The sequence below is a fragment of the Urocampus carinirostris genome, chromosome 12 (assembly GCF_059441175.1).
Source record: "Urocampus carinirostris isolate Australia breed hairy pipefish chromosome 12, RoL_Ucar_1.0, whole genome shotgun sequence".
NCBI classification, from domain to species: domain Eukaryota; kingdom Metazoa; phylum Chordata; class Actinopteri; order Syngnathiformes; family Syngnathidae; genus Urocampus; species Urocampus carinirostris.
Window position 1 is genome coordinate 6,686,924 of NC_142360.1, and position 19,039 is coordinate 6,705,962.

Sequence of the window (19,039 nt, forward strand, 5' to 3'; positions counted from 1 at the left end):
AAATATTTAAATGCTTCTGACCCAGCAAAATCCGGTTGAAAATAATTCTTTATAAAGATATCTACGAGACGATTTTTGGGGGATACATGTAAACCATATTAGATTGAACTAACGGCAGCTAATTCAGGACAAAGGTTGGTCATTTCAACTCCCTACATGTACGTGGATCGTAAGAATGTGACCGTATCAAGATGTCATGATAAATATCACAATACAGTATGCAATTTTTTTCCTTACACATGAAAAAGCTTACAATAATATATGGAAGGCAAAACAATAAGTGCAAATATTTATTTGACAATCAAATAACACATTTGCCAAAGTGGGGATGTGCAAAAAAACTAACATGGCACGATTATCCGATATAGACCAGGAGTAAATTTTGATAACTATAAACCATATAAAGAAAATCAATAATAATGGCATTGTCTGGTACTGAGACAATAAGACGGGTTTGGTTGAAACTAGGTCGTTGTAAAGACTTTGGTAGAGAACATTTAGTAACAATACAATCTTTAGTAGTAAACATTCATCTTTTCATGTGCATATCATTTCTATAAATATATCGACAGTGCCACTTTCTGGTGAAAATGTGCTCTGCAAGGCTTACATCACGATCCAACTTGGCTTTCTAAGCTAGTCATTAATTGGTTAGATTCGTTTCAATTCTTCACTATAGGCAAAAATATACGCAATAGATTGTATAGTTGACTCACTATTACATGATGACAAATCTTCAAGTAAAGGCGCTGTCATTCTATACTAGGAACCATCATTAAGTGTTGACATATTGACGCACTGAAGATTTGTGCATTAATACAAAAATAAGAATAAAATCCCCTTTTGGTATCAAGGAAAACCCTGACATGTCTGGTCAAGTCAGTTCAAGTTCCAATTTTTCTAGTTTTTAATATACTGTTGGTTTGAATGATTCAAAAGTACATTGGAATGTGAACTGCTAGTCAAACAGTTATGAAATCATTGGCTTTGTTGAATGTAAAAAATGCTGCATGTGTGAATTATTTGTGCAAGTTCAAGTGGAAAATGCATCATTTTTTTTCTTTGGAATATAGACAACACAGGTAAGGCATCCTCTTAAGTTGTAGACAAGACATTTTGGCTTACTTCCATACATTCAAATGACAATTCAGTAGTGCAATAAACTAAAAAAATAAAACAAACAACCATAGGCAGACAATAAGTGAGAGAATACTAACTAGTCACCATACTTCTCTTACAGGTCCACGAGCGAGGTGTCAGTAACTCTAGAAAGGAGGGCTGCAACAAATAGAATATAAACAATTAGAATTCTTAGCACCGAAGTGACACGGATCAATAATTCACCACTACAGGTCATTGTGGTTTGGAATGGAGCTGAACTGTGGGCATAATGGAAGCACGAACGATACAGTTTTGCGAAATTCGGAAGCAGAATTCCATTTGTTTCCTTGCATGAAGAAAATGTAATTCTAGCATGCAACAGGAAATCCTCGCCAGTGACAGCAAAAGTCTCTGGTGGTCTGCCAGGGCCTCATACTTCTATAAATTAATACACACACACATATACATATATATATACATACATATATATATACATATATATACATACATATATATACATATATACATATATATACATACATATATATACATATATACATATATATACATATATACATATATATACATATATATATATACATACATATATATATATACATACATATATATACATATATACATACATATATATACATACATATATATACATATATACATACATATATATACATATATATATATACATATATATACATATATATATATACATATATACATATACATATATACATATATATATATACATATATATATATATACATATATATATATACATATATACATATATACATATATATATATACATATATATATATACATATATATATATACATATATATATATACATATATACATATATACATATATATATATATACATATATATATATATATATATATATATATATATATATATATATATACACACACACATATACATTATATATATACACATATACATTTTATATATATATATATATATATATATATATATATATATATATTACAGTGAAGAAAATAAGTATTGTAAGACCCTGCTATTTTGCCATTTCTCCCACTTAGAAATTATGGAGGGGTCGAAAACTTTCATCGTAGGTGCATGTCCACTGTGAGAGAGAAACTGAAAAAATCCAGAAATCACAATGCATGCTTTTTTAACGATTTATTTGTGTGATACAGCTGCAAATAAGTACTTGAACACCTACAGTGCATCCGGAAAGTATTCACAGCGCTTCACTTTTTCCACATTTTGTTATGTTACAGCCTCATTCCAAATTGTATTAATTTAATCTCTTATCTCAAAATTCTACACAAAATACTCCATTTTGACAATGTGAAAAAGTTTATTTTTTTTAACTTTTTTTGAATTTATTAAAAATAACTAAGAAATCATGCATAAGTATTCACAGCCTTTGCTTAATACTTTGTTGATCCACCTTTGGCAGCAAATACAGCCTCAAGTCTTTTTGAATATGATCCCACAAGTTTAGCAGACCTATCTTTAGGCAGTTTTGCCCATTCTTCTTTGCAATAAGTCTCAAGCTCAATCAGGTTGGATGGGAGACGTTTGTGCACAGCCATTTTCAGATCTCTCCAGAGATGTTCGATCGGATTCAAGCCTGGACTCTGGCTCGGCCACTCCAGGACATTCACGGAGTAGTTCTGAAGCCAATCTTTTGAGATCCTGGCTGTGTGCTTTGGGTCGTTGTCCTGCTGAAAAATGAACCTTCGCCCCAGCCTGAGGTCAAGAGCGCTCTGGAGCAGGTTTTCATCCAGGATATCTCTATATATTGCTGCATTCATTTTTCCTTCTATCCTGACTAGTCTGCCAGTTCCTGCTGCTGAAAATCATCCCCACAGCATGATGCTGCCACCACCATGCTTCACTGTAGGGATGGTATTGGCCTGGTGATGAGCGGTGCCTGGTTTCCTCCAAACATGGCGCCTGGCATTCACACCAAAGAGTTCAATCTTTGTCTCATCAGGCCAGAGAATTTTGTTTCTCATGGTCTGAGAGTCATTCAGGTGCTTTTTGGCAAATTCCAGACGGGCTTCCATGTTCCTTTTACTAAGGAGTGGCTTTCGTCTGGCCACTCTACCATACAGGCCTGATTGGTGGATTGCTGCAGAGATGGTTGTCCTTCTGGAAGGCTATCCTCTCTCCACAGAGGAACGCTGGAGCTCTGACAGAGTGACCATCGGGTTCTTGGTCTGACTAAGGCCCTTCTTCCCCGATCGCTCAGTTTAGAAGGCCGGCCAGCTCTAGGAAGAGTCCTGGTGGTTCCAAACGTCTTCCATTTACGAATAATGGAGGCCAATGTGCTCATTGGGACCTTCAAAGCAGCAGAAATTTTTCTGTATCCTTCCCCAGATTTGTGCCTCAAGACAATCCTGTCTCGCAGGTCTACATACAGTTCTTTTGACTTCATTCTTGGTGTTTGTGCTCTGACATGCACACTCAACTGTGGGACCTTATATAGACAGGTGTGTGCCTTTCCAAATCATGTCCAATAAACTGAATTTACTTGAGGTAGACTCCAATTAAGCTGTAGAAAGATCTCAAGGATGATCAGTGGCAAAAATATGCACCTGAGCTCAATTTTGAGCTTCATGGCAAAGGCTGTGAATACTTATGTAAATGTGATTTCTTAGTTTTCTATTTTTAATAAATTCAAAAAAAGTAAAAACAATTTTTTTTCACATTGTCATAATGGAGTATTTTGTGTAGAATTTTGAGATAAGAGATTAAATTAATACATTTTGGAATGAGGCTGTAACATAATAAAATGTGGAAAAAGTGAAGCGCTGTGACTACTTTCCGGATGCACTGTATGTAGCGTCTAGAATTCTGACCCTGAAAGACCTGTCAGTCCGCCCATTATAAGTCCACCTACACTCCTGAATCAGATGCACCTGTTTGAGGTTATTAGCCCACTCCTACACACAGATTTTATCTAGATCAGTCAGGTTTATTCACTGTATATATGTATATTTATCCTCTCACTTTTGTTTAATTGGTTAATATAACTGTTTTTGTTCGCTGAGCAGAGGGGAGATGTGGGAGCACATTGAGCAATTGAATGGTTCAAGACAAATTGCTATACAGAGGAGAAAAAGGGGAGGGAATCCTTATTTGGACTCATTTTTATCATATTAATGGCTCCAAAACCTTAAGCATATTTTCTCACTGACAGAAGAATCTGAATCAGTCCCTCAAAGCTTTGAACTTTGTGTTCCTAAATGCCAATATTCAGTAGAGATTAATGATATCTTTGTTTTTGTTATACACATTTTAATTCATATTTTTGCATGTTTCACATAGGTTCTTTGATGTTTCAGTCGACATTGCTTATAAGTTGAATAGTTAAATTTTTGTATATTTAAACACTTTTTATAGCACTGACGAGTTTATATTTCCTTTTTTTCAATTGTTGTGTAGATTCTGTGTTGCTTGGCTTTAAGGTTGCCTAGTATAAAAAAAGCCTAATTTAGTTAAGCGTTCACTGTAGAGTGAAAAAATAAAGGGTGGTATAAATAGTAGTATAATACATTGTTTATTCATTCATTTCATGCATAATGTTACATTATTATTGGTACTATATAAGTTAATAGAACAAAATATTCTGATAAGCCGTTTTAGAGCTGAGCTGAACAATAAGTTGGAAAACATACCTGTCAACTTATACAACTTCCCCATATTTTACACGATATTTGATCATTTCATCTTGTGTACGCTGTATAAAAATATTTGCATGTAGAACCCCCCCAATATAACTCGTTATTTTGTACACATAGTCTGTTTTGCAGTAAATAAATAAGTGCCAGGGTGTGTTTGTAAGGTTGATTATCACTTAAGAGAATTGCAATCATCAATAAAGGGAGAAATTGGCTGAGGTTGACAGCTATAAAATGACCTCCTGTATTTTATCACGGAGGAACCAGCATATTGTCATAACAATCACACAGTACTGATATTTAATACTACAACACACTAAATTTGAATAATTTAAAATTCAGATAGGTTATTTGGTCTGTTTGGTTGCCGTGTCAGGGCAGAGGACACGTTCGCAGACCCTCTGGACTGTCCACCGACCCGTTTTTCACAAATTTCTATGGGAAACACTGACGTGGTATTCTTCATAATTCATATATTGTATCTGTGTCAATAGTTATTTATTCTAACAAATGAAGTATTCTACACTACTAAAAAGGTTTGTTATTCAATACACCCGAACTAAAAAAATAAATAGGACCATACCTCTTTCAGGGGGCAGTAGCGCTGTGCATACCACTCCTGAGAGTACAAGCAGATGATGACGCCATGACCCAAGAAGAGGGAAGTCCACATGATTATATTCCAAATGGGACCTTTCCGTCGGTCGTGGAGGATGAAGTTAAACATCACTAAGACAAAAAAGAAAGTACGTTAATCACTCTCAATACAATTGAAGCTATAATTGTCACTAATTCCCTTTAACAACCATTAAAGGGTATAGACAACACTCATTCACTTTAACAATGCTGCAATTGACCAGTACGTAAGTGAAAAACTTTTTTTTAAGGGTTAAAACGTGTGCCGGTGTCTTACTTCCAAAGCACATAAACAGGCAAAAGAGGACCGGGTAGAAGAATCCGAAGCAGATGGCGAGGATGTACTCGTGGACCACAGCAGACAATGTGAAAACAAACAACATGGCCGCCGTTCGGAAGCGCTTCTTGGAGATCTGGAAAAACAGCAGCAGAGTATGAAACAGACTTTTGAGGTGAAATACATTGAATGAAAATAATTACATTAACAGTGGAGGAAATATTCCTAATTTAAATTGAACTGAATTGATGATTAAGATCCACTGATGAGTTGCAGTGATTGGCCACCAGAGGGTACCAGATTTGCATAGACGCTCCCCTACTTACGAACATTCGAACATTTTTTTCGGGATGTTGAAAAATATCCGGATATTGCTGTAAGTTAGATTTGGTATTGTGTGCACCTTTATCAGAGTAAAAAACAATGTTTTTGTGCTCCTTTCTGCTGTGTGGCGCTGTGAGAGGTCACCAAAATCCAGCCCAAAGAAGAAATCCAGCTTCTACTTCCTGGTTTGTGTGTATACACACTGCACTGTATCTCTAGCACGCTAAGAACTTTGACATTTTTATTGTTTAATATCTCGTGCATCCATTCGATATGGTTGGTGTGAAAGCTTAAAGATAAGGTGAGTCATTTCTTCTGAAATTAAAGTGGAATAAGAAAGCTTGATACGGTTGAGAAAGTGGTTGGATCGCTTTTTTTGTCCACTTTTTACCACGGAGGAGGAAGTCGCCCAACTCTTGAAGCCCATCTTCCAAAAGTTAAACTTCACTTTTTATCTTTATAGTCAAGTCATGTTTATTTGTTGACGCCCTCAATCACAAGGACAATCAAAGAGCTTCACAGACTACAGAATGTCAAGTGTAGCTTTGTTTTTAGGACTATGCTTTATCATTCAGCCTGCTTTGTAACATTATAAAGCGAATTATTTTATAAACATTTATTTTTCGGTTTCAAAACAATACAGGTTACTTATACAAGCCTTAAACATACTTAGAGTATATAAATCTCCAATATACATTCCATACAAAATATAGCACAGAAGCAACTTACGAACAAATTCAACTTACAAACGTCCAGAACCTCGTTCATAAGTAGGGCAGCGTCTGTAATTTGATTACTTATATACAAACTTTCCTTTTTAACAACGATTCTTTTAACCAACCCCATGATACATTAAAATTAATACAATCTGAGGTGAGGTTCTTAAGTTTAAATTGTTGTACGGCAGCGGATAGAAACCTATGCTAATTAGCTAATACGTTCAGATTCCCTGGAACCCAATATAAAAACATTAAAATCACAAAATGGTAAAACGTAGGTACAACTTGGGTGTTATATGCATTATTATGGTTAAATAACACAAATATAAATTTTTATTAACCTTTGTTGTGACATGACAAACTGGTCAAGTGGAGTAGTGGTGGATGCAAAGTGGCGGAGGAGCGGGCGGATTAAAATTATAACGCATTTTAAAACTTCCACCTGCGAGAAATGTCATGCCCTTAAAATATTTCCTTGCTTTAATCTTTTTTTTTTAATAATAGTCACAATCGTAGATTGTTAATGGCCATTCCACTTAGCAAGGGTAGCAGTTTATATGCATTCTTCGTATTACGTGTAAATGTACTTTATACAGCTCTTTACAACCATATCTTTCGGTGTACCAAAAAGCTTTACAGTAATAAGACAGAAGCAAAGAGTTAAAACCAAACAAAAAAATTACAAATAAATCAAAAAACCAAAAGACAAAAACAAAAAATACAACAGTATCAAATGATATAAAATTTTAAGCATTAAAAAAAATGCATTGAAAAAGTTTTTTTCAGACTGGATTTAAAGAGGTCTACGTCAGAAGTAAGACTCATTTCGACTGGGAAATGATTCCAGAGTCTGGGGGCAGCAACCGAAAATGCTAAGTCACGCCAGCGTTTATATTTTCACCAGGGCACTTCCTGCACAAGTTGGTCCTTGGACCTCAAAACTCATAGTTAGCATGTTTTTACTTCTCACGACTTGGAGCCCATAGCTAAATAATAAAATACTGTATTGTATGTATCCCAACATCCCGCAATTACAAAGCACACAAGATTCTAAACTGAACGAAGATTGAGAAAGACATTGTGGGAAGAAGTTCACCTGTGGCAGAAACCAATAGCAGGCGAGCATATTATATGATGTCGACCAAGAGCAAACAGGCATCTTGGAGACAAAACTTAATACACATGATCACCGCAAAGTTTGTATTTTCTACGTTTGTGGATACACACTATTTGTCAATGATGTTTTATAGTCGGGAAATATCGTAGGAAGAGGCCCAAAAAAACATTTATACCAATCTATAAAGTGAAAACATTATATGGCGGGGACACGGAATCATGGGGTCTTCTGTATCAAATAAAATATTATGTATAATTCTGTCATATTACATTTTTAAACAGGGTAAAAACAATATAAACAGGAAGTTAAAATGAACCCCCTTACCCAAAGGAAGTCCATATAAACGTAATGAAACAGCCAATCATGAACGACGACATTCCAAGTGCGATAATAGTTGGCAAAAGAGGTCGAGTTCCACCAATCCTACAAAGAACAAAAATCAAAACATTTATTTCGACCACACAAACTTCTCATTTTTGACTGTGCATCACCCTATAGAACATCCGATCACCAAAACGAAGCATTTCGGCAAACGCGTTCAACCAACAGTGGAGGAAGGCGAAGAATCCCAGAAAAAGAACTAAAACGCCTGAAAAGTAACAAGAGCATTTTAAATTAAAAGCAGACAAGTAGGAAACACAATAAAACATGTTTTATTTTACCAGGCAAAATGGAGTTAAAAACGCCTAGGACCATGGCCCTTAGATCGAAAAACTGAAGACTGATGCAACGGAACTGGGGGATGCAAAGGCGCACGAAAACGTAGTATGTATAAAACAGGCATCCGAGAACCTGAAAGAAAAGAAAATTAGGACTGCAAGAAGAAAACAACTGCAATACAGTGACTGCAGTCACCTGCAGTAACTTGGTGGCCACGTAGCCCCATCTTATCGTCGGGTTCCTGTTTAAACACAAGACAGGTCATTTTGAGAATTATATCACCAGGCCCAGGAAAAACAACCGTTTTCACCTTGGATATTTATCTCTGTAGATGAGTGTAGGTGCAAATAGAAAATAGAGATACTGAGAAACCTGAGGGGTGACTGGACCTGGGCCTAAGGATGACAGGAGAAAATCAGAAAAAAAAACATTTCTAATTTCTTGTATTTCGTTAAAAACAAAAATCAAATGTAAGTGTGACTGAAAGCAATAGCCAAATTTGAAAAAATAAAATGTGAGAAAATAGGACATGTTTTTTTGCATAATTATTTATTATATCATCGGTATATTCCAATTATTTTCTGAGATAATGCATTTTTAAGATGGCCTTTCTCGTCTTGGACTTCCTGAGCTGTGACATCATCGGGGTATCACAGAACCCCTCTCAGCATATTGGTTCACGTGTTAATTAGTCGAATAGGTTTCAAGTGTTTGTGGAGAATGCCTAGGCGACGTGTTGTAGGTAAGTGCAGCAATTATACAAAGAACGGCGAGCAACCAAAATGGGGCAAACTGGCTAAAATAACACACAGGGAACCAACAGGGGCTAACCCACTCGGGACACGGCAGGCTGGCTGGCTGCTAAAGAGCGCTAACCAGGACCGATTGGAGGAGAAACGGGAGGCTGGATGACCAAAAGTATGCAGTACGCAGCCAGGATAACAGAGCAGACAACAAAAAACCGCCATGGCAACAAACGCGAACCCGGCCGTAAATATCACAAATGACCACGGAAGGCTGGCTGGCTGCTAAAGAGGGGTAACCCGGACTGATCAGCAAAAAATAAGGGAGGTTGACCGACCGAAAACATGCAGTAAGCAGCCAGGAGAACCGGGAACCCACAACGAAAAACAATTAGGCAACAAAGACATACATACGTTTCTTTCTAAAGTACTTGAAAAAGTAGTGGCACAGCAGCTGAATGAGTTCATATCCGAGAACAATCTTTTTGATTCAATGCAATCAGGATTCAGGGCTAACCACTCTACTGAGACAGCTCTGATTAAGGTAACCAATGATCTACTGGCAATGGACTCTGGCGCTTCATCACTTTTGCTGCTGCTGGACCCTAGTGCTGCTTTTGACACAGTGGACCATAATATCTTACTAGAACGGTTGGAAAAATGGATTGGTCTCTCAGGAACCGTCCTCTCATGGTTCAGATCCTACCTCTCAGATAGGATGCACTGTGTTAAATATGGCGAAATGACATCTGAGCTCTTTCGTGTTACCTGTGGTGTTCCGCAGGGTTCAGTGCTTGGCCATCTTCTTTTCAGCATTTACATATTATTCGCAAGTACAATATCAGTTTCCACTGCTACGCAGATGACACTCAACTATATCTTCCGTTGGAGGAATCAGCCACACTAAATTGTGGAAATTTGGAGGCCTGCCTCACTGAGATAAAAGAGTGGATGTCACTCAATTTATTGCGTCTTAACTCTGAAAAGACCGAAATGTTAGTTATTGGTCCATCTAAATGCCGCGTCTTATTCTCAAAAACTGCTGTGAACATTGACAAATGTCATATCACACAGAGTGACTCAGTTAAAAATGTAGGTGTCATATTTGACGCCGATCTGTCCTTTCAAACACATGTGAAGAAAATGACCAAAACCGCTTTCTTCCATCTTCGTAACTTTGCTAAAATTCGTCCTATACTGTCTCAGTCGGATGCGGAGATTATAATTCACGCGTTTGTTACCTCCAGTCTCGATTACTGTAATGCACTACTCTCCGGTCTCCCGAAGTCCAGAATCAAAAGCCTTCTGCTGGTACAAAATGCCGCAGCGAGGCTTTTAACTAGGACAAAAAAGTCCGATCACATCACGCCGATTTTGGCTAACCTGCATTGGCTAACGGGGAGTTAGCCTAAGATGTGATTTCAAGGTTCTCTTAGTTTATACAAAATCATACACGGACTTGTTCCCTCATATCTTTCAGATCTGATTTCCCCCTATGTTCCGGTCCGAAGCCTTCGTTCTGAGAGCGCCGGTCTTCTGGTGATCCCGAGAGCCAAGAAGTGTTCCGCTGGTTCGAGAGCGCTCTCCATCCTGGCACCGGTGCTGTGGAATGCTCTTCCTCCTGAGATCCGATCTGCAACCTCAGTGGAAATGTTTAAATCTAAGCTTAAGACTCACTTCTACGCAATAGCATATGAATAACCTATACTTTTCGTGGACAATATCTCTGTATTATTTGTGATTACAACATCCTTTGCTGTCTGGTAATCCTGGAAGGGGGATACCACATGTGCGGTCCCTTCTCAAGGTTTCTTCATTTTCCTCATGTTGAGGTTTTTTGAGTTTTTCCTTGCCCTCATGTTGGTTCCAGATCAGGGGATGGTGTAATAATAGTTTGTGTTATAACCTGTGAAGCCCATACAAATAAAAATGACTTGACTACCCAGTCCAGGGAAAAAAAACAAAAAACTGGAAGCCTTTGCTAGCACGGATGCAAACGGGGGAGCTGTCTGGACAATATTATAGCAATTGCAAGACATGCGGCGAAAAACACTAAGGAAAAGCTACAATTGGTTACCTAAAGGGAGGCAAAGGCAAAAAAAGGAACGCGCACTGTACAAGACGGCAGGTAAACTTAACGAACGAAGCTTGAGAGGATCAAACCACGCAAATCTGACCAAACAGTCAGAAGTCCCCCAACATCACAGTAAGCAAAGTTCCAATTTTTCCAAGCAGAAATGGACTAAATGCAATAGTTCTGCCGTCTGTTTTTCATCAGGACCCAGTATCGCTACAAGTCTTTGGTTTCATCCGGTGACGTCACACCTCTACAGGGTATGACCCAAATCGGTCAATTTTAAGACTAAATTTCTTAAGTCCCGTGGCACGTGGAATATTTTGAAATATCTCTGCATGATTGTGGAAAGGAACACTACACTTTCTGTGAAAAACAAAAATGTTCTTTTAAAATCCCTATTAAGATACATTGTATAATATTTGACAACTAGATGGCAATGGATTGTCTAATGCGAACAAAAACCAGTGCCAATTGAGCACAGCGTAGCAACAAGATCAAACACATGGCAGCGACGACTAGTTATGGATTCTGCTATGTAAAAGAAATACATTTTCCAAACAATGAGTATTTCTTAAAATTGACATTTGGTATGATAGTTCTTGTATATAAGCCCATAATTCAAATGATTGTTCTTTTTCACAGAATTTTACAAATATTACTAAATATTATTCACTACCCCTTTAAAATGACAATGTGTAATGATTCAAAAATACATGTCTTGGTAGTTGAGGATATGAAATGTGTGCATCTGAGAAGACAGTATGGAAGCCTGACCGATTCAAGTGACATGGATACATCTGGAGCAGCTAAAGAGTCAATATATAGGGTTGGTCAGAGCAAAAAGTGGGAGAAACTACTAAAAAGCCATTCAAAGATTGCATGAGCAAAGCAGAATTTGTCAAGTGCATGGACCCAGAATGATAAATCACAAGATTTACTTACACTAAGTAGCTTAACAGTAACTGCAACCCATAGCCTGCAGCTAAGTGACCAGTATGTGTGGCAAGAGAAGGAAAAACGGAGAAAAAAAAGTGTACGATGCCTGAATCACGAAGCTCAAGGATGTACGCTTGCATGGCCAGGGACTGAAGAAGAGTCACACGAAAGACAAAGCAAGCTTTATTTACACAAACTCACTTACAATAGTGGCTGGCGGTGAGCCATAACTTGCAGTCAATTAGCCAACATGACTGCTTTGAGAAACCTTGGAAGAAAAGGTTTCCAAAAACCCAAATCACAGAACTCAGTGATATTTTCTTGCATGACCAGCTGTGGTAGGTGAGTGAAACTGGAGGACAAAGAAGGAGCAGCTAACAAAAGCAACCATCAGCCAGCACTTACCTGCAGCCAAGTGGCTAATATGACTGGCTAGAAAAGGAAACAATGGACAAAAAGTCAAATAAGCCTAAATGATGAGACTAGGCAAGCATTTCATGCGGGGTTCAGCTGTGTGCAGCTAGTGGCCATTAAGTGCTAAAAGCACAACTGAACAAGTTAACTTCGCAAAATGTTAATTCAGGCTTTCGTAATCGGAAGATGGCAGGCAAATTTGTCAGCACCATTGAATGTGCAATAAATTTATACATTTCTAAACCTAAAATCATGTTTATGAATACACGTGCATACGTTTTTTATTATGATTTGAATCAATAGTGTTTCATTAAATGACTGAAGTATTTGTACACCACTCTGGGCTGCTATATAATATACATTGAGGCTTTAATTTTTGAATGCAGTGAGGAAGGAACTTACCTGACTTGTCTTTGCTCCAGGCCAAAACTTTCGGTACATTCTCCCTTATAAAAGAGTGAGTCTTCATTACGAGTCTCACCTGAAACGCAAAAGAACATGACAATTTCAGTCTGAAAAAACGTGCAATTTCAAAGTAAAAGTATACCTGTTCCAAGATTACAATGAAGCAAGAGGCAGGGGGCAAACTGTTGACCACCGCCACATACGTGGGCAAAAAACCCAGGCCCAAAAATTGGTAGAGTAGGAAGACGGAACCTAAGAAAAGACTGTAAACGTTCCGCTGACTGCGGGAATCCATCTGGGTCTGCGTCCACATCTTAAACAGGGGGAAGGGAACCAACAAAACTGAAAGGAACATCAATGTCCACGTGCACACCACTAAAGGGAACTGTCCAAACGCGTAGACGAGGAGGTCGAAATCGAGGACCAATCTGAAGAGATAAAGACAGGACGTTTGAACTCAGGACAATTGGAAATAGGGCTATTAATACACAAACATTTTTACCTAAGCTCTAATGATAAGAGCATTAGCAACGCCACCAAAACCAGCCCTGTTGGCGGCGCTTTATTTCCTTAGAGCCAAAGATCGATTTTTAAGTCATTTGAATTTTGTTTTATTTCATTTTATTCAAAGTGAAATCGCCTGTTTTTGGGATTTTTTTTCCTACTCAGGCACTTGGTCTTTTAAAAAAGGCTGCATCTGATGGCGAAAGGAGCTTATGTTTAAGTGATTGTGTGTAAATTTACCACTAGAGGGAGCTTATAATGGAGCTCGAGCATGCGCATTAGATGAAGAAAAACTACAGAAGCTTGAAGAATACCACATTGCAAAATTCAGAAGCCTACTTCCGTATTTTCTCGCATAAGCAAAGGATGAATTTCAGTTAGCAACAGGACAATTCCCGCAAGCGGTAACAAAAGACTGAGTGAGCTGGAAACAACTGGGGCGGCTGAAAAGAGACAATGGCTGGAGTTTAGTCAGAGCTAGGGTTAGTGGCTAACTTTACTAGCTAGCAGGAGAAAGTGCTAAAAAGGCCAGTAAAAGATTGAATTTGTCAAGTGTCGGGACCAGCAGTGAAAGGCAAGTAATATTGTAGGACAAAGCAAGAGCAGCTAACAATAATGGTTAGCGTAAAACTATAACCTTCTGACAAGTGGCTTTAGAAAGAAAAAGTGGAAAATAAGTGCATGACTAATTACAAAATGGTTGTTCGGGCTTCCGTAGAATTAAGATGGCTGCCAACATTGTCAGCTTCTAACAGGCGTCTCTAGTTGAATAATATAATAATATTTCTAAAATCATATTTAGGAGATAGTATATGTGTTTGTGCTTATATGAGTCAAGAATATTTAGTATACAATACACACGGTCCCTTTAATAATACTAAAATCTGGTACTAATTTCTCTAAAGTCCCACTTGATCCCATCTACAGTCTCCACTGTAATTACCATAATACCTTAAAGTTGATAATAGGTTGATGCGGTACATCAAATTAAATTCCATTCTCATTTATTACCTGCCTTCATCTAAGAAATCGACCACCAAAGTACTCAGGATCAACAGAACAAGCAGGGCAATGAACATGTGGTAGATAGTCCGGATATGGTTCACCTCGAAGAGCTCGCTGTGGAAAGGGAAGGAAAAAGAAAAACCTTCTCGTGAAGTGAATTCTTGACTGCCAGGCACAAAATTTCCCTCCACTTACTCGAGGAGCGACCTGCAGCTCACAAATTGTTTGCCATGGCCATTAGGAGGTCGGAAATGTCTGCAAGAAAACACAGCCAAGTTGGTGCCTTTTTTATGGTGACAAACTATGTACGTTAGCATGTCCGGCCTACCAGACTCTAGGGCTGCAACAATGAATTGATGAAATTGATCATGTTAAGTTGTGTCGGGTGATATATGAGCCACTAAGCATGTTAAATCAATGCAAATAAGAACTTTAAATATTGTGTGAAGTTAAGGGTTCCAGTACAACTTATGTCCGGCAGAGGGCGCCTCGTTACCGTTTGTATAACAAAAGAAAAAAAATCCTGTATTGAAGATTGCATTATTGCAAACAAAATGGGCATGAAACATTCAAATTAGATAAATAATTTTCAAGAGACCAGAAAGTACTGCACAAATACAGAGAACAATCTGAAATTAATAACGTAAACAAATAAAGAAAAATAATGATGATGACATGTTTGTCTCAACACAAGGGGCATATTTTTAAGCATATTGTATAGCATCTGTAGAGCAAATTAGCCCAGCCCAAACTGACCTTCACTTTTTTTTGTTTTTGGGTGACTCGCTTTGGAATGGATGGAACGACGGCGTCCCCTTTTGGACAGATTCCGAACGTACCATAATAAAATCTGATAACATTAAGTTTTGAATGAACTCAAAATATTCAAGGCTATGTATTGATAAAATAGTGTTCTCACCAAATGTAATTATGTCGATTGGAGGGGCATTCTGAACTACAGAACATTACGCAAATTTCTCACTTCTTTGGCTTTCTAACAAGTTTACCAACTTCATACACCATCACCCAATCCTGGGGGTCTTAGATATCTAAAACCACGCCCAAAGAGGCATGATCTGGTCAAGCATCCCTGGTCCAGATAAAAAGAGAAGCTGATCGATAGCTCGACTTCTTATCTATTGCCTCGCATGACGGCCGCGTCAAGTAGCCGTGCAGGCCTGTACTGGGGCCTTGAGTTCAGCACGCGGGCCACACATTGAGACCGTACGGAGTACAAGACCAAATCTCTCCGCAACAACAAGTAACAGGACTTAACACAATGTTTGCTGGTTCTTGGGAATGAGCGTTTTTTTCTATACAAAGGAATCTCCCCAAATCGACTAGCATTATGGCGGAAAACTTTCATTTTGTGCTAGTAATTTTCAGTGGTCAAAAACTCCTATTATCTCCGGCGCCTCCCCCGCCCTCCTTTATTTTCCATTATTAATTCTCTGTGTTAATAAATTGTGTGGGTGCTATTTCAATCGGCCTGAATCAATTTTCTTGGGATTAATAATTCATATCAGAACTCAAAAGAACTCAAAGTAATAACAGAATTAAACTTTTTTTTTATCAGTGTAGGAAGCTCTAGCATCCTTCAGAGAAAAAATATTTATGGTGGAGCACAAGCAACACCTAGACGTAAATTTGTTTACTGATTGCAATAAATAATTAGTTTCAATCCTCACAATTTTCAAAATTAAAGCTAGAAAAATCCCGAAGATTTAACTGCCCCCCAAAAAAATTTGTTGACAAAATTTTGAAACGTGGGTTATATCTTTTATCATTTTTTTGTGGATAAAATTTAATGTATTGCTCTTTCTTCATAGTTCTTTTGTGTGATAAGTCCAAATTTAATATGATCCTTAAATAAAGCAGTAGGAACAGAGTTCTTACATAGTTGCAGGTGTATAGCATAAATCTGTATGTATTTTGTTAATCAAGTTTTTTGACACTTTTTTTATTGTCTTATATATAGAATATTCTGTTGTTTTTTGCACATTCTTTTCTGTCTATACAAAGCTGCAATATTTGAAAAAGGAGAACATTTAAATGTGTTCGTCCATTAATCAAAATAAATAAGCGACCGTTTCATCAATTATTGAAATGATCTGGTTGTAGCCTTACCCGAGTCTGCTTTTCTCCTTGTCCCACAGCGGCGATGAGAAGACATCAGGCAAGGGCGGAGCTTCCAGGCACGCCAACTCCTCGATAAGACTGTCCATGAAATCGTTGACCTGGTCCTTCAAGTACTGAGGAAAAACATGATCAATTTGAAATGAAATTAACTGGTTCAGTGCCATAACATATAAATAAGTTCTCAGAAGCGTTGTCCATAAGTGGCGAAACGTAAATATAAGTTTTATATTTTGTTTTTATTTGAAAAAAAAAAAAAAAAATAATAATAATAATAATAATAATAATATATATATATATATATAGTATAATATACAATATTATATTATATTATATATATTTTCTAAAGGCTTTGACGCTGCTGATCAGTAAGTTGAATTTGTTCGTTAGTTGCTTCAGTGCTATATTTTGTATGAAACGTATGTTTAAGGTTTATATGAGTATGTTTAAGGCTTGTACAAGTAACCTGCATTGTTTTGTACAAAAAATAAACATTTCATAAAATAATTTGCTCTATAAATATAAATAAAGTTAAATTTAATTTACTTTTGGAAGATGAGCTTCAAGAGTTAGGCGACTTCCTCCTCCGTGGTAGGAAGTGGCCGAAAAAAAAGCGATCCAACCATTTTCTCAACCGCATAAAGCTTTCTTATTCCACTTTCGTTTCAAAAGAAATGGCTCCCCTCTTCTTTACACCTTACACCAACCATATTGAATGGATGCACGAGATATTAAATAATAAAAATGTCAAAGTTCTTGTGTGTGCTGGAGATACAGTACAGTACGTTTTCATACAAACTAGAAAGAGGAAGCCAGATTTCGCCGTTGTGAATTCCGGTAGCGGCGCTAGCAAGCACTACAGTAATGTCTTGTACTCAGAAAAAGGCGCGCACACACAATACAAAATCCAACTCACAGCAATGTGCAGGTATTTTTTGACATCCCGAAAAAAAGAATGTTCCTATGGCAGGAATGGCTTTGATCGGATCTTTGTCCCCACATCAAAAATCTCCCACTTCCTAGTTTTGCTTTCTCTATCCAGCGATTGAGAGTGTGTGGGTGGCCCCCAGGTGAATGAATATGCACGAGTTTGGCATTTTTGCAAGAAAATATTATTCAAGCTAAGTGCCCTTGTGTTCATGAAAAGCATTGTTATATATTGGAGGTATGACAGCTGAAAAAAGCACAGAGGGGAAAGTTCTGCTTGAAATGAATCCTTTCGCAAAAAGCCCCTTATCTCAGAAGTTTTCTAGTCTAAGAAATGCACGCAAATCATGTTTTACTCTACCGCCATCTCCTAGTTTAAAGTCATGATTACAGCCTTGAGTTTTCAAATGCCGCATCCCCATTTTTGCTCCCTTGCCCATTCAAATGAGGATCCTAGCACAAAAATAAATGATCAAACTGCTAACCTCAGCTTTCCCTTTCAGCTGAATCTTCTTGTTAATCACATGCTCCACTTCCCTTTTCCCTGAAATGACAAAAGACAGGTTGTGTGAATAAATACATCATAGACCAAACAAACTTTGTCAATTTCTCTCCATGTGATCAAACACAGAATAACCTCCACTATTCTTCCTAGCGCCGATTTGGGCATCCCCTTCTCCAGGTGACTTATTGTCTTCACTTCTGCTGTACTCGCCATTCGCTGTGTGGTCCGTATCGGAAGAGGTTGACGTTAAGGTAGGGTTTCGTTGCCGCAACCGCAGATTGCCGTCATCCCTGTTCTCCATGCTGGAAATTAATGCAATAAACACGGCGTCGTTTTATTCTTTAAACTGAGTAAGAATCTGAACGTCATACAAAAAGAGCACAGTGGGACAAGTGAATTAGGTTCACATGACTGTGAAGCACCAGCTACTCATTCCTTGTAACCACAAGTTCAGCACTATCCAACAAATAATACTTTAAATTAATTTCCCCATTTTTAAAACTCAAACTAAACGCATCACGTGCGTGAGAGCTAATTAACTTAACCATTTTATCAGGTTAGTACTTGATATTAATGCTTAAAAATCGAATATCTCACTTGAAATCACTCGGGAGACTCCAAAAACACTCTGCCGAGCATCCAGACTGTAGGGCAAAAGGAAAATTGTTTATGAAGGAGAACAAAGTCGACAGTGAGCGACGTTGTGCACCTTCTTCCTCGCGTCAACGATGAGAATCAGCCAGCCTGACGCCTATTGGCCGAAAAGCTCTCCTCTTGTTACGTCACACGGAACCGCCTCAGCCCCACCCCATTCACAAGTATGGCTTTCATCAGCGTAGTTTACCAAAATAAAGAAAT

At 37.7% G+C, this 19,039-nt stretch overlaps 1 protein-coding gene across 2 annotated transcripts; it reads right to left on the minus strand.

The window, feature by feature from the left end:
- Positions 1-276: 276 nt before the first annotated feature.
- soat1 (sterol O-acyltransferase 1) lies at positions 277-18,980 on the minus strand. 2 transcript variants are annotated; one of them, XM_088349945.1, is made up of 17 exons: positions 18,891-18,980; positions 18,779-18,825; positions 18,314-18,483; positions 18,162-18,220; positions 16,741-16,865; positions 14,809-14,868; positions 14,620-14,727; positions 13,247-13,532; positions 13,102-13,180; positions 8,840-8,924; positions 8,725-8,770; positions 8,532-8,661; positions 8,361-8,458; positions 8,194-8,292; positions 5,710-5,845; positions 5,380-5,525; positions 277-1,278 (listed from the first exon to the last, which is right to left on the minus strand). In XM_088349945.1, the coding sequence occupies exons 3-17, from the start codon at positions 18,480-18,482 to the stop codon at positions 1,213-1,215; spliced, it is 1,692 nt and encodes a 563-aa protein (XP_088206071.1). In that variant the 5' UTR covers position 18,483; positions 18,779-18,825; positions 18,891-18,980; the 3' UTR covers positions 277-1,212. The 2 variants fall into 2 exon arrangements, with proteins under 2 accessions (XP_088206071.1, XP_088206070.1); XM_088349944.1 differs by having other exon boundaries at positions 18,779-18,920.
- Positions 18,981-19,039: the final 59 nt, after the last annotated feature.

What these genes read in the sequence shown, in the direction of transcription:
- soat1 (XM_088349945.1), bottom strand. Translation starts at nt 18,482, where the DNA reads ATGGAGAACAGGGATGACGGCAATCTGCGGTTGCGGCAACGAAACCCT. An exon ending in TACAGAGATAAATATCCAAG is followed by an intron (nt 8,771 to 8,839) that starts GTGAAAACGGTT and finishes GTGTTTAAACAG; the next exon opens with GAACCCGACGATAAGATGGG. An exon ending in TGGCCACCAAGTTACTGCAG is followed by an intron (nt 8,662 to 8,724) that starts GTGACTGCAGTC and finishes CTTTTCTTTCAG; the next exon opens with GTTCTCGGATGCCTGTTTTA.